This window comes from Lissotriton vulgaris, chromosome 7 (assembly GCF_964263255.1).
Source record: "Lissotriton vulgaris chromosome 7, aLisVul1.2, whole genome shotgun sequence".
Taxonomy (NCBI): domain Eukaryota; kingdom Metazoa; phylum Chordata; class Amphibia; order Caudata; family Salamandridae; genus Lissotriton; species Lissotriton vulgaris.
In genome coordinates this window covers 16302432-16329301 of record NC_141695.1, presented here as the reverse complement: position 1 = coordinate 16329301, position 26870 = coordinate 16302432, and the positions used below count along the sequence as shown (strand labels likewise).

At 47.0% G+C, this 26870-nt stretch overlaps 1 protein-coding gene across 1 annotated transcript in view; it reads right to left on the bottom strand.

Annotated features, from left to right (window-relative positions):
• The window catches only part of LOC147700528 (uncharacterized), a 193129-nt gene that overhangs the window by 124011 nt on the left and 42248 nt on the right, over positions 1-26870 (bottom strand). Inside the window, exon 2 of the mRNA XM_086929118.1 lies at positions 18444-19046. Coding sequence (XP_086785244.1) covers positions 18444-19046 — 603 coding nt within the window. The remainder of the gene's footprint in view (positions 1-18443; positions 19047-26870) is intronic.

Genomic DNA, 26870 nt, shown 5'->3' with positions numbered 1-26870 from the left:
TATTTGTCAAATATCCACGTTTTAAGCTGCTTTCTGAACGCTAGGTGATTCTGGGTGAGGCGAAGGTGAGCGGGGAGTGAGTTCCATGTTTTGGCAGCCAGGTATGAGAAGGATCTGCCTCCCATGGTGGTCTTGTTGATGTGAGGTACAGTGGCGAAGGCTTGGCTGGAAGAGCGGAGATGGCGGGAGGGGGTGTAGAAGGACAGTCGAGAGTTGAGGCAATCTGGTCCGATGTCGTAGAGTGATTTGTGTGCGTGGGTAAGCAGTCGGAAAGTGATCCTCTTATTGACGGGTAGCCAGTGGAGGTCTTTAAGGTGATCGGAGATGTGTTCGTTGCGTGGGATGTCTAATATGAGCCTGGCTGAGGCGTTTTGGATTCGTTGAAGTTTCTTCTGGAGTTTCGCGGTGGTACCTGCGTAGAGGGTGTTTCCGTAGTCCAGTCGGCTCGTGACTAGAGCGTGGGTGACTGTTTTCCTTGTTTCGGGGGGGATCCAGCGAAATGTTTTTCTGAGCATGCGAAGAATGTTAAAGCAGGAAGAGGATACGGCGTTGACTTGTCTGTTCATTGAGAGTGAAGAGTCCAGGATGACGCCAAGGTTCCGTGCGTGGTCTGTCGGGATGGGTGCATTTCCGAGGGCTTCCGGCCACCAGGAGTCGTCCCATGCAGAGGGGGATTTACCTAAGATGAGGACTTCTGTTTTGTCTGAGTTCAGTTTCAGACGGCTTTGTTTCATCCATTCGGCGACTTCTTTCATTCCTTCGTGTAGGTTAGTTTTAGCGGTGCTGGGGTCCTTGGTGAGAGATAGGATCAGTTGAGTGTCATCTGCGTAAGAGATGATGTTGAGGTTGTGTTGGCGGGCGATGGCCGCGAGGGGGCTCATGTATACGTTGAAGAGGGTGGGACTGAGTGAGGATCCTTGTGGTACGCCGCAGATGATTTCGGAGGCCTCGGACTTGAATGGTGGGAGGCGGACTCTCTGGGTTCTTCCGGTGAGGAACGAGGTGATCCATTCCAGTGCCTTACCTTGGATTCCGATGTTTCTGAGGCGTTGTAAAAGGGTGCTGTGGCAGACTGTGTCGAAGGCTGCAGAGAGGTCGAGGAGGATGAGGGCGACTGTGTCTCCATTGTCCAGTAGAGTTCGAATGTCGTCTGTAGCTGCGATGAGGGCGGTCTCAGTGCTGTGTTTGGCTCGGAAGCCAGATTGTGAGGGGTCGAGTGATTTGTTGTCTTCGAGGAAGGCGGCGAGCTGGTTGTTGACAGCTTTCTCGATGACTTTGGCCGGGAATGGAAGAAGCGAGATGGGGCGGTAGTTTTTGTGTTCGGTGGGGTCTGCTGTTGGTTTTTTCAGAAGGGCGGTGAGTTCAGCGTGTTTCCAATCTTCTGGGAAAGTAGCGGAATTGAAGGAGCAGTTGATGACGTCTCGGAGGTGCGGAGCTATGACGGAGTCTGCTTTGTTGAAGATGTGGTGGGGGCAAGGGTCTGTGGGGGATCCTGAGTGGATGGAGTTCATCAGGCGGATGGTGTCCTCAGTGGAGATTGGGTTCCAGGCGTTAAGGGTGTTAACGGGGGGAATATGGTCAGTTGTGTATGTCAGTGCTGACCATAGCCTCTCGGTGTGTCTCAGTGCAGACCATAGCCTCTCGGTTGTCAGTGCTGACCATAACCTCTGGGTGTGTGGCATTTCTGACCAGAGCCTCTCAGCATGTGTCAGTGCAGACCATAACCTCTGGGTGTGTGGCATTTCTGACCAGAGCCTCTCAGCATGTGTCAATGCTGACCATAGCCTCTCGGTGTGTGTCAGTGCTGACCATAGCCTCTTGGTGTGTGTCAGTGCTGACCATATCCTCTCGATGTGTCTCAATGCTGACCATAGCCTCTCAGTGCTGACCATAGCCTCTCAGTGTGTGTCAGTGCTGACCATATCCTCTCGATGTGTCTCAATGCTGACCATAGCCTCTCAGTGTGTGTCAGTGCTGACCATAGACTCTGGGTGTGTGTCAGTGCTGACCATATCCTCTCGATGTGTCTCAATGCTGACCACAGCCTCTCGGTGTATATCAGCACTGACCATAGCCTCTCGGTGTGTGTCAGTGCAGACCATAGCCTCTCGGTGTGTGTCAGTGCAGACCATAGCCTATCAGTGTGTGTCAGTGCTGACTATAGCCTCTTGGTGTGGGTCAGTAATGACCGTAGCCTCTCGTGAGTGCTAAGACTTGTCATTGAATCCCAATGTGCATCAAGAATGGACCTCTGTCTCATTGAGTGTCAAGTATAGTCACTGATAAGCTACCACCTTATAGTCACTGATAAGCTACCACCTTATCATCAATGTGAGCATACATAAAGAAGTATGGGCTGTATGTATCAAGCAAAATTGCATTTGCAATGATATGTATTAAGGAAAAATAAGGAATCGCAATATTTCTTAAATGCAATGTAAGAAGCACAAAAAAAGTGCAATTTGGGCTTAAGGAATCGCAAATTACCACCATCTTCAAGTTGGTGGTAATTTGCGATTACTTTGAAAAATCACTTTTTTGCATTTTTCAAAGTGCAATGTGAAGCACGTACATGCCCTTAGGGCATGCATGTGCCCCACATGTGCACCAATGCTTATTTCAGGGGTTCAACAGGGTCTCCTTTTGATACCCCTGCACCCTTGAAATGATTCTCAATTTGCAATTCTCAAATTGAACTTAGCGCAGCGTTCGACACTGTAGCACATATCACCTTGCTACAGTGTCTGAAAAGAGGAGGTGTGACTGATAGAGCACTCGGTTGGCTTAAATCGTTTCTGACAGGCAGAAGCTTTCAGGTTCAACGGGGCTCATTTCAGTCTGATGAGTGGGCACTGGAACAGGGAGTGCCACAAGGCTCGGCTCTAAGTCTGACCCTTTTTAACTTATATATGGCACCCCTGGCTGAGTTAGTTCAATCGTTCGGCATAGAGATTGTATCCTACGCCGACGATACACAGCTCTTACTCACCCTCACCCAAACACCAGCTGCTGAAGCAAATAACTTCAGAGCCTGTATGCAAGCACTGGCCACTTGGATGGATACGCACTGCCTTAAATTGAACGGTTCCAAGACGGAAGTCTTGGTGGTTGGTGGTGATCAACGACTTTGGACATGTGACTGGTGGCCAAACTGTTTAGGCGATATGCCAATACCATGTACCGATGCCAAAAACTTAGGGATATGGATGGATCCCTCACTCTCCTATGAGACACACATCAACCGTCTAGTAGGCAAGTGCTTTGGAGTCCTTAAGACTCTCAACAAAACCCTAGATCTCCTTCCTTTGGAGGCCCGGCGCACTATGATCCAGGCACTAAGTACATCACGCCTCGATTATGGAAATGTCCTTTTTCTGGGAGCTTCGAGCAAAAGCATAGGACGACTCCAGATACTGCAAAATGCTGCAGCCCGCCTAGTGCTTAGACTCCCACGAAGAGCCAACTCTAAAGCCACCCTGGATGCCCTCCACTGGCTCCCAGTGAAAAAAGAATCAAGTACAAAGCACTCCTAATATGTCATCAGATCATATGGCATAAAGCCCCCAGCTATCTGACAGGTCTGGTTACCAGGTACGAACCACGCAGATCACTGAGATCGAGCGGCATGGGCACGCTTGTGACCCACCGCTACAGGAGAGAAAAAATGGGAGGTCGGTCCTTCAGAGTGGCGGCGGCCACAGCATGGAATAAACTTCCCATCAATCTCCGCCTGGAGCCTTCAGAAACTATTTTCCGACGGAAACTTAAAACTCATCTGTTCTCCTTATAGCTTACTTATTGCCCTTTTACCTTGCACTGTCCTCTTCCCCCCTTAATGAGCTTTTCTCCTCCCTCTTTAGCGCGGGGACACGCCGGGATGGCGTACTTTATCCATGCGCTCTACAAATGTCTTTATTATTATTATTAGAATAACTTCCCATTCATTCCTATGCGCCTCCTTGCCCATAGAAATGAATGGGAAAGTATTCCTTAATTGCGATTCACAATTTGCTAATCGCAATTAACACCATCGATGCTAGTGTTATTTTCCTCCTGTGCTGATTTCTTGAGTTTCCCATTCTTCATGACGAGCTCAGCTCGTCATGAGTGTATGGAGGTGTACACCATGACGAGCTGAGCTCGTCATGAGCGTCCAAGGGGTTAAGGAATATTAAGAAATCGCAAAAAAATTGCTATTTGTTTACACACATCCCTATTTATGATTCTCAAATACCGATCTCTAAAAAATCGCTATTTGAGAATCGTAAATGAGGATGTTGATACATAATGCCCTAAATATTTACTGTTCCAAACCCACATCTGCTTATCGTGTCAATAGTTTGTTAGACAATATTGTGAAGTCGATATTTGTGCGGATCACCACTAAAAACCATGGAGCACATTTACTATTTGTTCACGCAACACAACTATGATTGCCTGAAAGGGAGAGGACAGAAATGCTCCATATTTACACGGATACGGCGCATTTCTACTCTCTTTGTACACTGGTGCACTGTGTGCTTCTCAGCTCCAATGGAGAAACACTTGCTCTATGGTGCAAAGGTGCCTGCATTACTGGTAGGATTGTTCTTGTGCAGGATGGGACACCTTCCCGAACAAAAATAATCCTTAGAGGCATATTCATGTTTCTATGTGTGCTGCAGGAAGCTTCACACTTAGAAAGAGGAAATAAGGAGAAATAAAGCTATTTGTAGCAGTTTTGCCTCTGTCAAGCAGGCGTACCCTTTTGGCGTGAACCCTGGTTTACAAGTTTTTGTAAACCTGGATTTGCAACAAAATACATGGATGGATGAATGGGAACGACCATTCTCCCCCCAGATAATTCCTACACAAAGCAAAGTAACACCAGGCAGCACAATGCACTGCCTTGTGCAATTTTGTATTTAATAAACCACACAGAGCCACGCTAAGTCCAACCATGCAAAGCCTTTTCTCACGGCCAAAAGCTCTTTATGTTGCTTTGCACCAAGTGGGTGTTCTTGGGTTTGTACTTGACTTGGGCAGATCAACACAAATGCCCACAAGTTTTTTTATTTGTGTATAAACTAATCCCTCTTTGAAGCAGGCATTAACAAGGGGAACATTTGTATTTGTACATAAAATCTACAGATTGCATGTGTGTTGCAGGGCACAGAACAAGTCCAAATGCAGGCCATCCTTTTGAGTTGGTGTAGGTGCAGGAATGTGTACTGGAAAGGTCTGCTTCCAGTACATATCCTACACTATACAACACAAACTCACTCTGCACCATGGTACTAGGCTGTGTGTGTCATAAGGCATCCTAATTAGTGCACCAGCACAGCTGACGACAGCAGCAGGACAATCGTAGCTGATATGGCCCTACAAACACTGACTTTCGCCCTATGCTTCGCAGTGCAGCAAATCTATCTGCTGCGTTGCGTGTGCTGCTATTCGGTGTGTTTCCAACAGCTGCCCTGCAATGGCCGCTTAGAGATTATAATTTGTTTACTCTGGCCAGACTGGTTGTGTCACACTTCTAGATAAGAGAGGGGGTCTCCAGCTCTCCTGCCCAGACTTCATATCACTAACCATTGCATTTATCAGATTCACTCACCTCTGTCCTGAGAGTGCATCATACCTGTAGATGTAGTCGGATTCATTCTGTGATCCGTCCTCAGTGCCTTGAAGCCTCCACTAGTGCTCAGGATACTCAGAGGTGCAGGAAGCAGTGAGAGGTATTCGGATCTGAGCCGCATCAGATGAGCAGCCCTGGGAGGGAACTATAAAACAGGTACAGATACAGGAAACTGCACTCAGAAAGAGCTGATGGTGGCATTGTGCAATCTGTGGGGGGGGGGGGGGGATGATGAGTGAGCAGAAAACAGCTCAGAATAACCTCCATATCTAACTTATGAAGCATGTGTGCATGAGCTGAAACTCCAGACAACACCCCCGACATAAGCCATGTGTCACCGTGGACAGTGTGTGTGTGAGTATGTGTGTGCGTGTGTTAGACAGAGAGAGAGTAAGAGACAAGAAGATCAGGCTGAGGATAAATGGTATGCTTCCTATTCCATGTGTTACCATGGACTGTGTGTGTGTGTGTGTGTGGGTGAGCGTATGTGTCTGTGAGTGGGACAGAGAGAGGGAAAGAGAGGGGTAGATAATATGTCTTTATTGTCATGTGTCACTGTGGACTGTGTGTGTGTGTGTGTGTTTGTGTGTGTGTGAGTGTGTGTTGCAGAGAGAGGAAACGAGAGAAGAAGATGATCAGACTGAGGATAAATGGTATGCTTCCTATTTCATGTGTCACCATGGACTGTGTGTATGTGTGTGTGAGAGAGAGAGTGTTTGTGTGTGTGAGTCTGTGTGTGACACAGAGAGAGAAAGAGAGGACGAGATAATAAACTGAGGATAACTGATATGCCCCATTTCCATGTGTCACCGTGGGCTTTGTGTGTGTGTGTGTGCGTGCGTGCGTTTGTGTTTGTGTGTGTTTGTGTGAGAGAGATAGAGAGAAAGAGTGGAGAAGATGATCAGACTGAGGATAAATGATATGCTTCCTATTCCATGTGTCACCGTGGACTGTGTGTGTGTGTTGGACTTGGCCCTTCTGGCAGGTTCACCCCTAATCTTTTTGCTTTTAATCTGTGATCTATGTTGATGATTTTTTGGTCTCTGCCCACTTTTCCCTGTGTCCAAGAGTAAAGTGTGTGCATGTAGTTAGGCCGGCCTGCTCGCCCATAGGAATGCATGGGGAATGTCTGTGTCCCTGGTAGTTCCTGATGCATGGGGAGTGCAGACTCGAATTTGGTATGTGCGAACTCGTGAGAATGAATGCTTCGCAATGATGTATGTGGCATGACTGTGTCTTGTGTGCAAGTGCCACATCTAGGAGTTGGCATATTAGTGTAAAATATGCCTGGCGTGAGATTGGCTGGAGCTGGCTGGTGAGCCTGGCTCCAGGAAGGCTGGATGGGTCTGCCGGTGGTGAGTGTGAGATTAGCATGCTGATGGCTGGGGAGGAGTGCACCTGGTTCCTGATGGGGCTGGGCTTTCCCACACAATGCTGGCTCCGCCCCCTGTGGTGCAACTGATGACCCTAGCCCTGCTAGTGAATGAAAGGGGTGGTTGAGCCATCAAGGGTGCTCCAAAACCAACTGCGACTGGTTTCTCCCCCACCCTGCACCTACAGACAAAGGATTTAGTGGTATAAGAAGGGGCTGTGTCCCCATACAAGTTGTTCTGCTTTTGGATCCTAGCTGAGGGGGCTGCTGCTGTTGCTGCGGCCAGGAGGACCGCCACTTGGATTGTCTCCCTGCCCGGAGACCCAGTGAGCTGGCTCTGGCCCAGCCTTGCTCCCTGCCTGCCTCCAGACCCTTGCTGGAGCAATACTTTGCTTATAGCGCCTGGAAGCGCTTTTGTTGCTGTGCCAGCGCTTGGGAGCTCTTTCTTGCCTACTAGCGCTCAGAGCGCTTTATGTTTACTCCAGCGGCTGCCCACGCCGCAATTGCCCCGCATCCTGGCCGCCGGTGTTACTATATTTAACGAGGGAGCCTACCCCTCGGTGGAGTTACCCCCCCCCCCCCGCCTGCAGTTCCAGAGAAGGGCCGCCGCACTGCCCGCGATGACCCGGAAACAGAAGAAAGGAACCGGAAGCTAATGGGAGCCCACCCCGCGCTCCAGTGACCAAGAGGTGAGCCGGCGCCGTTCTCTGCTTCCCCCAGGTGGGAGGAAGCTGTCTCCCGACTTGCTGCTAGCCCTACCCGGCTCCGATCCCAGGAGAGGACCGGGCAAGAGGCTAGCGCCCAGCGAGGGTTCTCCTGTGTTGAGAAGAGCCCCGAACCGGCAAGTGGAGCACCAAAGCCACGAAACCAGATGAGATCCCGGTGAGTGCGGGACCGTTTCTCTTTGTTTTCTGAGCGGCCCCAGTTGGCAGAGGGCCGCTCCAACGTCGCCCCGTAGGGGCAAGAAGCCCACTGCCCCCATCATTGCTTAGGGCCCCGAGAGGCTCCCCGCATTTGTATTTACGAGCCAGAGAGGCTCAAGACAGCGCCACAGTTGTTTGTAGAGCTCCGAGGCTCCAGCCCATATTTGTTGGCGAGCCCATAGAGGCTCGAGGGGCATTGGTTATTGCAGAGCCCAGGGAGGCTCATAGCCCATTCTTTTAAGTTAGAGCCCTGCGTGGCTCCCACGTTGTGTTCCGCCCCACCATTGTTCTTGAGCCCACAAGGCTCTAACATTTGCCCAGCATTATTTACAACTGTCCAGCACTTAGTGGACAGTTGCTACATTTAGGCTTGTGTTCCTGGCTGCCTGCGCAGCCCCCCTGACATTTAGACTCAGGGCATTTCAGCCCTTGCGAGGCCAGTTGGGCTGAGGGACAGTTCTAGTGTTGTGCTATGTGCACCCTGCGCATTGTGATTTACTTGCTTATGTGATTCCTGTGCAAATGTTCTACCTGCACCTCTGAATGTGTTTTAATGCCTCATGTGCAATGTGCTTATGTTTTATCCCCTTTGCTAAAAGTGACCTGCTTAGAGGATTGTCGATGTCTTATTACCTTTGCTAAAAGTGACCTCCTTAGAGGATTGTTTATTGTTTATTACCTTTGCTAAATGTGACCTGCTTAGGTGATTGTTTAGGTTTCCTTCCCTTTGCTAAAAGTGAGCTGCTAAGGTGATGGTTTTCCTTCTATAGGTCCTGATATTACGGTCCTAGTTCCCTGCGTGATTTTCCTACAGTGTTTAGGGTTGCGTAGGAGGTATTTACCCTTACCAGTGATTACTGGCTGTGTGCTACATTTACTATTTTGGCGCTACAGTCATTATATGTTTATGTGCTAAGTGTTATACCTACAAGTATTATTTCTAAAAAGTGACTACCCCTGACAGTGGTCCATGTGGCCCTGTCCTGTACATAATCCCTTGTAAATTCTGCCCGTGCCTGTTGGCACATTGTAAAGTGTGTGGTGTAATTTCTTCTAGTTATGACAACTCTTTGAAAGCAATATACCGTTACATCCGCTGGACTTTCCTGGCTGTGGGGATATATAGGACTTGTATGTTCACCAAGAACCCGACGAACCCAGAGTCAAAAACTGAGCAACAACTTGCAATGGCTTTTTATCATGTACCGGGTATATAGCAATTATTGTGGAAAAATGTATACATGGAAAAATCGGTATGAAAGACACCTATGTATTTCTGAAATAGGAACAAATTATAGAGTTTAGAAACAGTACATATTTGCACATTTTCGAAACTGGTAATACTCATACTAGCATGAGAATTATCAGTCATTTTTTCAAAATGACTTCTTTTTTACACAATGTCTTTCATTCGGAAGGCAAAAATGCATCAAAAATCAATAGGTAATAACAGTTGCTTTCCAAATCTCAATTACCCTAAGTCTCTCGATAAAAATGGTACCTCACTTGTGTTCGTAGGCATAGTGCCCACGACAGGAAATGGCTCAAAACCCAACGCAAAGTGTCTAACCGTAGTTTTTGAACACTAGCTCTGCTGGCACCTAGGGAACCCTAGAAAACCTATATATTTTTGAAAACAAGACACCCAAGGGAATCAAGGATGGGGTTATTTGACTGCCTCCCACCAGGTTTTGTTACCCAGAATCTCTTGCAAACCTCACTAAATTGTCAAAAAAGCATAATTTTCCCCATATTTCTGTTGTGAGAAGTTCTGGAATCCACCCACCCCGAGTTCCCCAAATTCTTACAAGAAAAATTGTACCTCACTTGTGTGGTCAGCCTAGTGCCCGCAACAGGAAACGGTGCAAACTGCAATGTGGTCACACCTCAATTTCACAGTGAAAAAAGACCCTTTGTTGGCAAAGTGCCCAGCTGTAGTTTTCGAACCCTAGCTCTGCCGGAACCTAGGGAAACCCGGAAAACCTATACATTTTTGAAAACTAGACACCCAGTCGAATCCAGGATGGGGCGACTTGACTACCACCTACCAGGTTCTGTTACCCTGAATCCTTAGCAAACCTAAAGATTTGTAAAAAGAAACCAAATTTTCTCCACATTGCTGTGGTGAGATGTTCTGGATCTGTGTGGATCCACAAATTTCCATGCACCCCTCATTTCCCAAAGTCTTAAAAGAAAAATGGTACCTCACTTGTGTGGGTCGGCCTAGTGCCCGCAACCGGAAACGGCGCAAAACGCAATGTGGTCACACCTCAATTTCTAAGTGAAAAATGACCCATTTTTGGCAAAGTGCCTAGCTGTAGTTTTTTAACCCAAGCTCTGCGGGTGCCTAGAGCAACTTAGCAAACCTATATATTTTTGACAACTAGACAACCAGGGGAATCCATGATGGGGTGACATGACTGACTCCCATCAGGTTCTGTTATCGAGAATCCCTTGCAAGCCTAAAAAATTGTCAAAAAAACACATTTTCCCCACATTTCTGCGGTGGAAAGTTCTGAAATCTGCGTGGATCCACAAATGTTCATGCACCCCGTGTTCCCCAAAGTCTTATAGTACCTCACTTGTGTGGGTCGGCAGACAGGAAATGGCACACAATGCAACATGGTCACACCTCAATTTCTCAGTGAGAAATTACCCTAGCTGAGTTTTGTGAATCCTAGCTCTGCTGGCACCAAGGGAAACCTACCAAACTCACACATTTTTGAAAAGTAGACACCCGGGTGCTTCCAGGGAGGTATGGCTTGTGTGGATCTCCCAATCTTTCCTTACCTAGAATCCCTTGCAAACCTGATTGTTAGCTGAAAAAAAATCCCTTTTTTTCACACACTTTTGGAGTTTTTTGGGCACATTTTAATTAGGGTGGGAACTGCCCAAAACAGGCATGCTCATGCCATCACCCCAATTAAAATTTGGCCAAAAAAAACCCTGCCGTCTAGTGGGCTTTTTCCACCCCGGAGGTCAGATTGGGGGCTAAAGCCCCATCTGCCCTCCAGGGGGGCAGGAAGGCTAATATTTTTGTGGGGGTGGTGGTATGAGCATGCCCGTTTTGGGAACCCCATCCTCATTCAAATTTGCCCCCAAAAAATTCCTGGCATCTAGTGGGTTTTTTGCCCCCCGCGGAGTGGCAGATTGGGAGCTAAGGCCCCCCTCTGCCCTGCAGGGGGGGGGGGAAAGTCCACTAGGGAGTTAAATCAGCAAATTTTACTTAGCGTGGGGGCTGCCCAAAACAAGCATGCTAATGCCCCACCCTAATTAACGTTTGCCCCAAAAATTCCTGGTATCTAGTGGGCTTTTTGCACTCCCTGGGGGGAATACTTGAGGCTACTGCCCTATCTGCCCCCCAGGGGAGTGGGAAGGCTGTTAATTTTGTGGGGGAGGGGGTGGGGGCATGGGCATGCCCGTTTTGGATGCCCCACCCTAATTCAAATTTGGCTCAAAAAATCCCTGCCGTCTAGTGGGCTTTTTGCCCCTCAGCGGGGCAGATTGGGGCTAATGCCCCCATTTGCCTCCCACGGGGGCAGAAAGTTTTTTGGGCAAATTTTATTTAGGGAGGGGACTGCCCAAAACAGCGTTGCCAATGCCCCCACCCTAATTAAAATGTGCCCAAAAAAATCCCTGACGTCTATTGGGCTTTCTGCCCCCCTGGGGAGGGCAGATTGGGGGCTACTGCTCCATCTGCCCCAGGGGGAGCAGGAAGGCTGTTATTTTTTGTGGGGGTAGGGTGGGGACATGGGCATGCCCATTTTGGGAGCCCCTACCCTAAATCACAGTTGCCCCCAAAAAACCCTGGCATCTAGTGGGCTGTTTGCCACAGCGGCTGGGGAAATTGGGGGCTAATGTCCCTATCTGCTCCCCAGGGGGCCAGAAAGTCCACTAGATGCCAGGGAGTTTTTTGGGCAAATTTTAATGAGGGTGGGGGCTGCACCCACCCTAATTAAAATATGCCCATGAAATCCCTGGCATCTACTGGGCTTTTTGCCCCCGGGGGCATATAGAAAGTCTGTCATTTTTGTGGGGCGTGGGTGGTGGCATGGGCATGCCCATATTGGGGAGCTGCCACCACAAATTCGAATTAAAAAACAGAATCCCCGACATATAGTGGGCTTCTTGCCCCCCTAGGGGGCAGATTGGGGGCTACTGCCCCCAACTGCCTACCAGGGGGGCCAGAAAGGCTGTAAATCTTGTGGGGTGGGGGCATGAACATGCCCTTTATGGGCAACACCCACCCTACTAAATGATGCAGCAAAAACATATATCCCTGGGGTCTAGTGGGCTTTTTGCCCCCCCCTGGGGGCAAGATTGGGGCTACTGCCCCCATCTGCCCCTTCCCACTTGAGCAAAAAGACTTAATCACACCAAGAAAATATGGGGGGAGCAAAATCCCTTGCCCAAGGGGCCACTCTCCCCTCCCTGGTGTCTAGTGGGTGGATCCCTGCTTGGGGATCGCCCTCCTGGGATGATGCCCGACCAGGGATCCACTGGGGAGGGGTAGTCCCCTCAGCATATAGAAAGTGAAAGTGAAATCAGCCTAAAGGCTCATTTTAGTTTTGGTTTCTGTGCAATGAGGTCAGCGCGACGTGCACGCAGATCCTCATTGCACACAAACCAGGGCGGGCCTTGGGAGCTGGGGAAGCTCTTCCCCAGCTCCTGAGGTCAAAGGGGTGAAATAGAAATCCCTCCGCTGTCTGCAGCAGAGGGATTTCGTGCCCTGTCCTCATGACTGAAGGGTTCCGTCATGAGCACAGGGACACCAATGCTAATGACGGAACTATTCCGTCATGAGCACTGAAGGGGCTAAAGTACTACAAAATGCTATTCACAAACCCATTACTTTTCATAAACTGCACTTCTTACTACAACCAAAAAAGGACCCAAAATAGCAGTAAATTTCTCCAACTCGGAGCAAGAGTAAGTCTAGCACCCCCCATGGCCAATCACTATCACTCAAATGATGCGATACCCCTAATGAGTGGGGAACGTCTCCAACCCACACTCTGGTTCAAATAATTTTAATAATTCAAAAAAAGGAATCCAATATGATTCAATGAATTTTCCTTTTATTTCATTTCAAATGTTCCCATTCATCTCTGAACATTTTCTTTTCGTTCTTTTATTATTTGTGATTTTTTAATTCAAAGTGCCCAATACATTTCGGGCTGTGCCCTTCATCAGGGGCTCATTCCTATAAACATAAAAGAAACTTTAACTCAGTAAGAATCCATTTGAACTTTCCACAAATAAATGACTCTCAATGGAATCTATGCAATTCGATGAATTTTCTTGAAGCACTTACCAGCTAGTTCTTTGCTTTATTAACATGCATCATTAACGCCTATCATTTTGCCATGTCTACTGATGAAACACCTTGTGTGGTTAGTAAACCCAATGCAATGTGATTAAATAAACATTCACTGTAATTGCATATTAAAACAAGGTGCACGATGAATATATTCTAGATGACAATCTCACAATTAGATAAACTGTTGGGCAGCCTTTCATTCATCATGCCAGAATTTGAATTAAATAAACCCTTAAGCTTTGCAAGTACGGTGTGTGCATGCTGTTAAACTGGTGCTTGTGTCGTGTAAAATACCACTTTCTAGACGTGCCTCTTCAGTGTCAACATTCGTGCGTTGTTACCCGTGTATTAGATATCGTAAACCATGAACGACTAAGAATACGTGGTCCTGTGAGTATCATAAACATATCAAATCACATGCTGTTAACTAGAAATTAGTGTCATAAAAGATAGATTAACCTGAGACCATGCCTCCTCTGAATCAGAATGTTGTCATTCAGACGATTTCATTTAATAATGATACTCTGTGAATTAACCACATGGGGTCAAACTAATTTGGAAAATAGTATTATGTTAAAATTCTGCGATATAATGTGGTCCTTTAATGTGCTTACCGATTTGTGGTTCGCGATTGGTTTACACCTTAACCCGGCATGGTGGACAGAATAGCGGTCAGCAAACTGTGCTCGCATGTACCGCATTCCTAAATAGCGATGTGATCGGAAGTACTCCGTTATCTTCAAGTTTCAAGTTTCAAGTTTCAATACTTTATTCAACAGCAATGTCATAAAAGCATGTTTCCCTATGCTAAGCAAAATAAATACTACGCTAAAGTTAAGATCGACATAAAATACACATTAAATACCATCAAGTTACAAAATGCTGGCGAATACTTCAATTAAAAAGTTCATACATTATAAAAATCAGAGTCACAGTGCCTAGTTCATGATAATTGAGATTATCCTTATAATTACATTTTCCATCTTACATAATTAATTACAGTTTAAAGTGCGCATGCGTATTATCCAGGCCCATCCCAAGTATTTGGCTATGGCGATAGCAAGAATGGGGGCACAATTTGTTCTTAATATTCTTAGTGCCTCTAGATATTTCCTTATCCCCAAATTCCTACAAACCGGCTTTAGCCATCTACTTCTCGGAGCAGCATATAATGGGCAGGCAAACAAGAAATGTGGGATGTCCTCGACGTGTACCTTGCAATAACAACATGTGTTTACATTGTCTGGGGACCATTTGACAGTAAAAGCATTTAGGGGTAGGGAGCCAATTCTAAACTGGAAATACAACTTCCTATCTAGAGGTTTAGTGATCAAGTCCCAGTACTGTTCACATTTAGGAGTTATTTTAGACTCCAAGAACTGGGCTGCCAACATGGAAGGTTGATTGGAAATCAAAACAGTATTATATATCATGTCCCAATACATTTTTTTCAATGAAGCCTTAGATAAAAAGGCAATTGGGTCTACTGTAGTCGATAGGTGGTCTAGATGCAATTTTTGGAGCAAGTTCCTAATTTCTTTGAGCCAGGCTATTTTATGAAACTGATCAGAGCTAATGATGTCCATGAGAGCAGATGCATAATGGCCCAATTCAGGAGTAGTCTTTATGCGCCTCCAATATAAAAGAGGACGCAATCTAGCCATGTCCTCGATCTTTTTCCTCCCAAGATCATATAGGAGCGGGATCGAGGGAGTGCTCTGCGGGACACCAACCAACCGGCGAAGGAATTTATTTTCTGCAGTAACCAATGCGCTCAAGTTGGTGAAACCCCATAGCTCTGATCCATAAAGACATACTGTAAATCTCCATTGTTGGCTGAATAGGTTTTGTAAATGAGGATTTATGTTTTTGTGCTATGGCCCCGGCCAGTTGATTGAACTTTAGCACCACAGAGTCCATATGAGATTCCAGTTCATGTTGGCCTGTAAAGAAATACCTAGGTAGGTGAAAGCGTTCACTTCTTCCAAAAATGACCCATTAAAGTGCATTTTTCCCTTGAATTGCTTGGCGGGATTCAAATTCATAAACTTAGTCTTTGTCGTATTAAGTTCCAAGCCCCGAATCCGACAGAAATCTCCAAAAGCATTGATTGTCTTTTGTAAACCACTAGGGGTCCGTGAGACCAGTAAAGTGTCATCAGCAAACATTAATACTGGGACCCGCTCCCCATCTAGTATCAGGGCATATGTCGGGGATTTCTTTAGAAAATCTACTATGCCGTTGATATAAAGAGAAAATAAGTGGGAGCCAGGATGCATCCCTGCCTTACCCCACGTTCCACGGGGAAGGAATCCGTGACGTCCCCTTGTGCTCCCCACCTTATCCTGGCGTAGTTATTTTCGTGCATACGCACGAGCAAAGTCAGCAGTTCGGGGCTTATTCCGAGATCGCGCAAAACAATCCAAAGTTTTTGCCGGGGTACTAGATCAAACGCTGACTTCAAGTCAACGAAAACAGCATATAATCATTATAATGGTCCATTTGTCAAGGTTGCGTTTTTCCAGAACAGGGTTAAAAAATTGAATACCTGGTCAACAGAGCTAGTTAGTGGTCGGAAGCCAGCTTGATACGGGGAAAGGATATCCTTATCATCTATCCAGGCTTGTATTTTATTTTGTATCATCCTACCCATCAGCTTTTGTGCCGAGTCGATAAGGCTAATGGGCCTGTAGTTACTTGGTAAAGCCTTATCCCCTTTTTTAAAGACTGGTATAATCTCCGCACCCTTCCATGTTGCTGGTATCATTGCTCCTTGTGCGATAGAGTTCGCAAGCCATACAAAATATTTGCACCAGTTGGCCCTGTCAGATAAAAATACATCCGCCGGTATTCCATCAATTCCTGGCGCCCTGCCTCTAGTTACCCCGTCCATTGCTTCGTTTACATCTTTCGGTGAGAATATTTCATGGCAATAAAATACCCTTCCTGGGGGCGAATCAGATGGTGGGGGCAGATTGTCAGCGTATTGTGGTTTAAAGAAGTCCACCCATGCTTCCTTTGCTACATGATTTTTTGGACAGTCTGCTATTCCCCCACTGCCCCATTTTAAAATGGCCCAGAACTCTTTCTGCTGTTTGGCTACACATGCCTTCTTAAGGTCCAACCATTGATTTTCATCCCACTGTCTTGGGCTTTCCTGTAATCATCCCTGGCCTTTAATACTCCTTCTTTAGTCCTCAGTGCTAGGCTGAGGTTCTGTCGCGCCTTTCTGCAAGAGTGGTCATACCACCCTCTTTTTCTCTGGGGACCAGCACCCTTCCCCTGCTTTGTTTTTTTTAGGAAAAACCTCTGTATATTAGCAAAAAACATTTGATGTGACTCTTCAATTCATTTGTTAAAATTTAGTTCATTACAGTGGACCTGCAATCTGCTGATCTCTTTGCTAACGACCTCCATTAAGTCCTGCATATCCCCAGGCTTATCCACCAAAGTTGCCCATTTAATGTGACGGAGGTTGTTTGTTGGGACAACGTCTAATGTCATAGCACCCCTTTCCTGGTTAGATGAGCTTTCACCTTGATCCAGATTAAAGAACAAGCACAGCGGATTGTGATCACTCTCCAATCTCGGTGTCACTTTCATATCTACTACTTTGTGCCAGTCTCTAACGTCTATGAGGATGTAGTCTATCCGGCTACTTGACCTCGCATTATCAAAGGTGTGCATACCCTGTAGATCTGAGGGGGTGGCCATTTACTGCACTCATCCCCCTAGCCAAGCACAAACTCTTCACCTGTATTGACACTTCTGTCCATTTCTTTACCACCGGTAGATCCAGTTGGGGAACTCCCCATTTGGTATCTTCCTCTAGGGCCAATTCGTTATCCTCAAGTCCTAGATATTCAAATGTTGTATTCATTTCTCCCCCCACTAGGGTAGTGTAATGTATAGGAAGAGTCTCTAAATCATTATCCAATACACCTACAAGGTCCGAGGCTTTACCCCCTTGTGTTCCCCTGGCATAGATGTTATATAAAACCATGTTTTGGCCATTGGCCCAAGTAATCACAATTGGGAGTAAGTCACAATTGCTAACATGCCTCTGTTTAATGGTACATTGTAGGGATTGACGTACCCACGTGGTTAAACCCCCTGAGGGTCGCCCCTTAGTATTCTTTTTCGCAGGGACAAAAAAATTTAAGAAGCCCTGCCGAAAAACAGGTGCCACTGCCCAGGTTTCCTGTAGCATAATAACATCATGGCAATAAATGAATTCACACCATTCAGGGGTCTCTAGTTTATGGTGAATTCCCGCCAGGTTCCAGGAAATAAGTTTAAGACTAGCTTTCATCTGGGTAGTTCTATCTTGTAGAGGTGCAACCTGCAAGGGGTGGGTCAGGGGGAATGAGGGGCTACTTTCCCCATTACATACAGTGGTGCGGGGAGTCGGTGGCAAATACTCTGCTATACTAGGAGAATCTTCACTGAAGCTAGATGTCTTACCATCGCTAGAATTTGTTTCTAAAGGCTTCACCACGACATCTGTTCCACTCTCTTGAAACTCTACAACAATATCATTTTCTCTGCTCATCCGCCCTTTCAGTCAATCACATTCATTAAGACCAGAAAGGGCCGAGAACCTATTCTCCATAGGGATGCCCCAGTTTTTCCTTATATCAAGGATTTTGGCATTTTTTAGTACGGGGTTCCATTTAGTTTTCAGCATTGTTGGGTTTAGAGTATTCCCCACTTTTTTTGTATAAAAGAAATCCAGTGTTAGCGGTACTATTTCAGTGGATCTACGCTGGGGGGGTATATATTTGCTAGAATGTTTGGTAACACTTCAGGATCAGAAAGGTGTAGCACCACACAATCCCCCTTAAATTTTTTAGTGCCACCCCCGATCCATTCAACTCTTCTAGCTTTAACTACTTCTTGCGCCAACTGGTCCCTACCTCCCGGGGTAAAGGCCATATTCCTTGATAACCAATGGAGTGATTTATTTAGCAGGGAAGGGATGTTCTCTACTTGCCCTGGTTCCAAATGGGGGACATTTGCCAAAACCAATATTAGGGGAGATGCCTCTACAATTAATTCTACAGGCCCTTTCTCTAGATTAGAATCTACCATTCTGTCCCTTTGACTCAGCCCTTCAGAATCACCAATGTTGATATCTGAATCCCTAGGGCCCCCCTCCCTAGATCAGTAGTCACCATAGGGATCAGAGGAGTGCTTTCAAGTAATTCTAACCTGGGGCAGTTTGGGTATTTTTCGATTCAACTATAAGTGTTTTCGGCATTGGAGTGTTCACTTTTTCTTCTATTGATTTTTGCAGAAGACCCCCCAGCCTATTCACCTCTTCCGTGAGCTGATCTATTTTACTTAGGAGAGGCTTAGTTATAGTTTTAATCTTGTTATCTAGGGCATTTAGCAACTTCTTGAATTGGTCTTCATCCAAGTGTACCTTCCCTCCAGAAGTACCCCTTGCGTCTTCACCAATATTTTCTAGGGGGGATGCATCGGGACATTTTTTACTTGAGCGGAGTCCGCCCCGTTTTGATGTGCTCTTCTCCCCTCCCTTTACTACTCTTGGTGCTGGGACCGGTGCTGGGGGCTCCTCTTCTAGCAGTATTATTTCTTCGTCAGGTGTGCTCTCAGGAACTGAGTCAACAATAGCTACTAGAAGCTGAGTCAATGAGCTGTTCTCCGGAGTCTGAAACACCTCATTACTAATGTCAAAAGCAGGAGTAGGTAAAGGCGTATTGTCAAATGGCAATTCAGGTGAAAGGCTCAACCCCAGTGATGATCTCCTGTCGTTGTTAATTTTTGCAACTTTCTGAACCATATAATTATCTATGGTATTAAGAGGGACATTCAATTTTACTTTACACGTATTGAAGGGCAGCTTTTTCGAATAACACCTAGATAAATCCGTATTATGTAAGTCTCAAGGAGGTGTCTCGGCCACTGCAGCTATATTTGGAGATGATGAATTACTTGGAGATTTTGGTCAGAGTTCAGGGCCCTGTCCCTGTCTCTACCTGCCGATGAGGGCCGTAGAGGGCCCACCCTTTGCCCGGGCTTAGCCCTGGGCGTCCCGCTCGCCTCCCGCGAAGCTGGGTGCAGCGCTGCTTATGTGCGCCTCCTGGCTCTCTCGCGGTGTCACAGAGCGTGCCGCCGCGTAGGCTGCCGGGAATTGTAGTCCCGGAGCGGCGGCGCGAGCTGTCAGCTGTAGAATGACTCCTGGCGGTGGCGGCGTGCTCCAGAGTGACTGGCAGCCCCTGTATGACTCCTGGCGGTGGAGGCATCTCTCAGGTAAGTGGCGGCTTGCTTTCGTTCGTCTCCCCGACTCTGCGGGTGCAGCGCTGCTTATGTGCGCCTCCTGGCGCTCTCGCGGTGTCACAGAGTGCGCCGCCGCGTAGGCTGCCGGGAATTGTAGTCCCGGAGCGGCGGCGCAAGTTGTCAGCTGTAGAATGACTCCTGGCGGTGGCGGCGTGCTCCCGAGTGACTGGCAGCCCCTGTATGACTCCTGGCGGTGGCGGCGTCTCTCAGGTAAGTGGCGGCTTGCTTTCGTTCGTCTCCCCCACTCCGCCGGGTGCAGCGCTGCTTATGTGCGCCTCCTGGTGCTCTCGCGGTGTCACAGAGCGCGCCGCCGCGTAGGCTGCCGGGAATTGTAGTCCCGGAGTGGCGGCGCGAGTTGTCAGCTGTAGAATGACTCCTGGCGGTGGCGGCGTGCTCCCGAGTGACTGGCAGCCCCGGTATGACTCCTGGCGGTGGCGGCGTCTCTCAAGTAAGTGGCGGCTTGCTTTCGTTCGTCTCCCCAGAAGTGAAGATTCTCCTGTGTCAAAGTTTACAATGGTACAAACAAAAATGCTATGAATGTGTCAACAACTGGTAAAATGTCGCTATGACTCCTGGTAAATTAATGATATGCATGTCTAAAATATACCCCAATTATAATATTCATTGAGGATGTAACTATGACCTTCCTTTTACCAGTGGTTGTAATAAAAAAAAGATGTGTTTTTCAAAAAGGGATCAAATGGTGTTTCCGGTAAAGACATTCATGTGAGTGTTTTATATTAAACTGTTTGTAAATAATGTAAATAAGTTCCTTCACTTCAACTGCTAAAAAAACATTGTACTGAAATTGTCCAAGTCTATTTGCACATAACAATGGATATATCTCCAGTTTAAAATATTGTAAGTGAGCTGTCCAAAAACCCCATGCCAAAAACGAAATCCCTGTTTATGAGTTACATGTAAATGTGATTACATTTAGCTAGTACTACAGCTAAATGTAAGGGGACCGTCCTGAGATCCTCGAAGGCGGTCGCTCCCCACGCTGTTCCCAGCCCTGACCTGGTATCATAGCGCTGCTCGCACTGCTACTGCTGTACTCGTTTGGATTAAGCTGCTCTGCTCTGTGACCTGGAAGCATCGTCCTCGCACTGCCATTGCCTAATTCGATTTCATAGTCCCGCTGTGCCACTAGACTACGCATTGTTTATTTATTAATTGTACATTACTGCCTCCGCCTTTCGATTTCATAGTCCAGCTGTGCCGCTAGACTGCGCATTGTTTATTTATTAATTGTACATTGCTGCCTCTGCCTCTCGATTTCGGCTGCTTGCCGATTTGTGCCTGATTGTGCCGATTTCACTGGTGTTTTGACCGCCATTAGCTTTACCTGTGCCCCAATCTCGTCCTGGTCGCATTTTGGCTTGCAGCCATTTTGTTGTTGTTCTTGTGCCCCCCAGCCCGGCTCTCCGCCCCGCCTCCCAGCTGATCCTCTCTCGCCCCTCCCCTCTCCACATTTCACTTATGACAGATGCTTTTTCGCGCAGCGTTCACGCACAGCGGTTGCGCCCCATGCGCGCCGAAGGTGCGCCAAAGGTAAGTCCGTCTACGCCCGTCCGCGCCTGGACCGCACCCAGTGCCAGACCCCCTGGCCCCCGCTTTACCCATTCTATCCGCATTACTTATGACGCCGCAACCCTCTCTGCACTTAACCCTGGCCAACTCACAAACTGCTACCAAGCCGCCCCACGACACACTCATGGACCCTTCACCTGTCACTCCTGCAAGTTCGACTGTATCCGGACCCTCACCAAATCCACTAACTCAAAACAGAGCTCCGACAACAACCACCTAAAGTGCATCCTGCTCAACAGCCGCTCGGTCCACAGACACTCCATCAAACTCTGGAACCTACTCGACACTACATCGTCGGACGTCGCCTTCCTTACAGAAACATGGATGAACGCCTCATCAGCCCCCGACATCGCCATAGCCATCCCTGACGGCTACAAGATCATTCGAAAGGACCGCATCAACCAAACGGGAGGAGGCATAGCCATTGTCCATAGGAACACCATCCGCATCACGACCAGTCTCGACGATAATCTTGCTACTGCCGAACACCTTCACCTCCAGATCCACACCGACCCCAAGACCACACTCAGAGGCACCCTCATCTACAGACCTCCAGGACCCCGCACACAATTCAGCGAAGACATCACTGACTTCATCAGCCCACACGCCCACCCCTCCGAGGACAACATCCTACTGGGAGACCTCAACTTCCACCTGGAAAAGAATAACGACAACAACCCCACCACCCTTCTGGACAACCTGGCCAATCTCGGACTCAAACAACTTGTTGACACCCCCACCCACCTTGCCGGACACACGCTTGACCCAATCTTCACCTCCAGCAAACACATCTCCTTCGACCACACCACAGCTCTCCACTGGACGGACCACAGCTGCGTTCACTTCAACTACAAAAAGACCTCGACCCACAACCTATCCCCCGAAGAAATTGGAACAAAATCACCCCTGCCCAGCTCTCTTCTTTGCTTCATCTAAACCCTCCCGCCAAATCATCGGACCCAAACCAAGCAGCAACCAACCTCACACAATGGATCACCCTCAGCGCAGACAAACTAGCACCCCTAAAAAACCATCAAATCAAGCAAGGTAGCAAAAAAGCCCACTAGTTGAACGATGACCTCAAGAAATCCAAGAAGCTCTGCCGCACCCTCGAGAAAGCCTGGAGAAAAAACCCATCCACTGACAACTTGGCCATCTTCAAGAACGCCACCCGCAAACACCACCAACTGATCCGATCCACCAAGAAATCAGCACTCAAAGATCGACTTGACAACAACGCCCAAAACAGCAAGGAACTATTCAACATCGTAAAAGACTTTTCCAACCCCACCGCCGGCACCAATGACATCACTCCCTCCCAAGACCTCTGCGACTCATTATCCTCATTCTTCCACAAAAAAATCGCCGACATACATAACAGCTTTGAAAATCAATCAGAAGACCAGTCAACTCCACCCACCCCCGAACCTAAACAGAACTCTAACAACCTTTGCGCATGGAACTCAATCACTACTGAAGACACCATCCGCCTGATGAACTCCATCCACTCAGGATCGCCAACCGACCCATGCCCCCACCACATCTTCAACAAAGCAGACTCCATCATCGCACCCCATCTCCGTGATGTCATCAACTGTTCCTTCAACTCCGCTACCTTCCCGGAAATCTGGAAACACGCCGAACTCAGCGCCCTTCTGAAGAAACCCACAGCGGACCCCTCTGAACTTAAGAACTACCGCCCCATCTCGCTCCTCCCATTCCCTGCCAAAGTCATCGAGAAAGCCGTCAACAATCAGCTCGCCGCCTTCCTTGAATGCAACAAATCCCTTGACCCCTTACAGTCCGGCTTCCGAGCCAAACACAGCACCGAAACCGCCCTCATTGCAGCTACAGACGACATCCGAACGCTTCTGGACAACGGAGAAACAGCCGCCCTCATCCTACTTGACCTCTCCGCCGGCTTCAACACTGTCTGTCATAACACCCTTATACAATGCCTCAGCAACGCCGGAATACAAGAAAAAGCCTTGGACTGGATCATCTCATTCCTCGCCGGAAGAACCCAGAGAGTCCGCATCCCCCCATTCAAATCAAAGGCCACCGAAGTCATCTGCGGCGTACCACAAGGATCATCACTCAGTCCCACCCTCTTCAACGTATACATGAGTCCCCTCGCATCCATCGCACGACAACAAAACCTTAACATCATCTCCTACGCAGACGATACTCAGCTGATCCTCTCCCTCACCAATGACCCAAACACCGCCAAAAACAATCTACATGAAGGAATGAAAGAAGTAGCCGAATGGATGAAGAACAGCCGTTTAAAACTGAACTCGGACAAAACGGAAGTCCTCATCCTAGGATCATCCCCCTCTGCCTGGGACGACTCATGGTGGCCACCGGCCCTGGGTACAGCACCCATACCTTCAGATCACGCACGTAACCTGGGCTTCATCCTGGACTCCTCGATCTCGATGACCAGACAAGTCAACGCCGTCTCATCATCATGCTTCAACATCCTACGCATGTTCAAAGAAATCTTCTGTTGGATCCCCACCGAAACAAGAAAGACGGTCACTCACGCACTGGTCAAAAGCCGACTGGATTACGGAAATACCCTCTACGCCGGAACCACAGCCAAACTACAGAAAAAACTCCAACGCATCCAAAACGCCTCAGCCAGACTCATACTAGACATCCCCCGTCAAGTTCACATTTCCGGTCACCTGAAAGACCTCCACTGGCTCCCCGTCAACAAGAGAATAACGTTCCGTCTCCTCACCCACGCACACAAGGCCCTCTACGACCTAGGACCCGAATGCCTCAACACACGACTATCCTTCTACACCCCCACCCGCCTATTACGTTCATCCAATCAAGCCCTCGCTGCAATACCGCGCATCCACAGATCCACCAAGGGGGGAAGATCCTTCTTCTACTTAGCAGCCAGAACCTGGAATTCTCTCCCCACCCACCTCCGGCTTACACAGAACCACCTCTCCTTCAGAAAGCAGCTAAAAACCTGGTTATTCGATAAGTAAAGCACCCACCCCCCCTCAAGCGCCTTGAGACCCTCTGGGTGAGTAGTGTGCTATACAAATTTCTGAACTTAACAGGTCATTTTATAATAAATCAATTAACAAGGCAGATCAGAAAATGTTGGATGTTGGACAATGGTGCTGCGAAATTCAATAAATTACAGAAAGCAACGGAAGTCCTTTCTTTCATTCTAACCCTTTAGATTGACTGTATCCAATCTGTTGATCTGATAAATTTTCTTTTGCAAGTAAAAAATTGCTGTTATCTCGACCACTCTTAATTTGGATTTGTTCAAGAATTAAAAACTTGAGTTGACTGATGTTGTGTTGGTGAGAATTAAAGTGTACAGCTACTGTATATTTTTGATTATTTGTTTGTAAATTGCTTTTATGTTCCGTCAAACATACTTTTATTTTTCTCTCTGTCTTTCCCACGTATGCAAGTCCACATGGGCATTTCAACATATAGACAACCTTACAGGAGTCACAAGTTTCTGTTTCTTTTAATGTGATACTTCTACCCCTAGAAGGGTGTGACAATATTTTTCCTTTTATGATGGAGTTACAATTACCACAGCTCATGCATGGCAAAGTTCCTCGACGATTGGGATATTTTTTATCGCAATCCCAATTTAAAAGTTGTTTTAAGTTTGTGGTTCGACTATAAGCAAATCTAGGCTGTTTGTCAAATAGCCCTTTGAAATCTTTCTCTGTTCTTAACATAGGTCAGTATTTCCATATATTGTTCTAAATACTGTAGCTCTTGGTTGAAAATTTGGATGTAAAGGCCATTCTGTTTTCTTCATTGTCTTTCCTTTTTTTGCTTCTCAACAAACCTTCCTGTGTATTCGTTTTTACTTTTTTTATGGCTTCTTATAGAATTTGATTCGGGTAACCTCTTTGTTTGACTCTTTCCACCATAATTGTAAGACTATTATTAAATCACCGATCATTGGATGAAAAAGATTTCAGTCTTAGCATTTGTGAATATGGAAAGTGCTTTTTGAGTGATGACCGATAAAAGCTTGAGTATTGTAACAAATGATTGCGATCCATTGGTTGGGTGAAGATTCTGGTTATTAACTGGTTGTTTGGCTTGGTAATTTGAACATCCAGAAATGTAATGGTATGCGTACTGATTGTTGAAATAAATCCAATCCTGTCATCCACTGCGTTTAACCTTTCAATAGCTCACAATAAATCTTCCTCAGATACTTTCTACAATAAAAAAGATCATCTATGCACCCTTTGTACATTATTAGTGGTCAATCCATTCTTGATTACTCAAAATGTTATCCAGTTTGAATATGAACATAAACACATTAGCATATGATGGGCAGCACAATTTCCCATGGATGTTCCTGAGAGTTGAATATAATACTCATCTTGCCATTTGAAGTAACTATGGTAAAGGGTAAAATGTAATAGTTCCATAAGGAACACTTTCGGGTCTTGAGTTTTCTCTGAATTTACCAGAAACTATACCACTGCTTGCAAACCGAGATTGTGGGGGATTTATGTGTATAATGATTTGACGTCTTTAGTGTATAAGATCACTTTTTCAAATGATTCCAATTTTGTGTTTGCTATGACGTTCTATGACTGGGTCAAGGGACACTGCCGAACTGCAAACAAATCGCAGAGCTCTTTAAGGATAAGACTAATAATACTGAAACTGAATTACGCTCTGCCCTTGATCACCTGTTGATCAGTCCATTGAACACCCTCCTTCCCCCATGATGGATAGCATTGACCCTTCGCAGTCCTACCTCCCCACCAACAATGCATCCTGGACTATTTTCCAAACCTTGGATGAATACACTATACGCAAAATGCTGTTGACTCTGAAACATTCCAATCACCACAACACCCCCCTGCCATCAAACCTTTTCCCAGAAGTTAGACCCTCCTTACTAACACTTTGGACTACAATCGTCAATGCATCACTTCGGCAAGGTGCTATTCCGGATTGACTAAAATCTGGTCAAGTTTCCCCGATCTAAAGAAACCATCTGCTGATCCCTCAGAGCTTCATAACTTTTACCCAATCCCTAACATCCCCGCCTTGGCAAAGCTCATGGAGAAATGTGTGCTCGCCCACCTCTGTAACCACATCGATCATTTTACCAACTCCTGCATCAATGCCAATCTCGTTACTGCCCGGGCCATAGTACAGAATCTGCGTTAACTCACATTGTCGATGATGCGCTAAGAATGTTGGACCATAATGAGTCATGCCTACTGATCCTTCCTGACCTTTCATCAGCATTTGATATGTGTGTTTGTATTTTATTTATAGGGCTGTCTGGGCATGTACTTAACTGGTTCTCATCATCCCTTCATAACAGATCCCAAAGCTTCAAGGTGAACCAGTCCCTTTCTCATCCTTCTCAGGTCATGCTGGGGGTCCACAGGGTTCAGCGCTCTCACTCACGCTCTTCAACCTGTTCGGGGAGCCTCTGACAAATTCTAAAATCATCCAGTACTCACTTTCACCTGTACGCAGATGATACCTAATTATACCTGAAGATCGCCTCCCCGGAGGACATCTGGTCCCTCAACTAAGTCCTACTGAAAACACAAAGCTGGTTGACAGGTAACCACTTGAAGCTAAATGCTTTCAAAATGGAATTCCTCCTAATCGCACCACACAAGCAATCTCCGCTCTTAATTGTAGGCCGCACCTCGTTGATGTCGCAACCTGTCTGGGAATATGCTAGACAAAAGTCTGAACATGCAG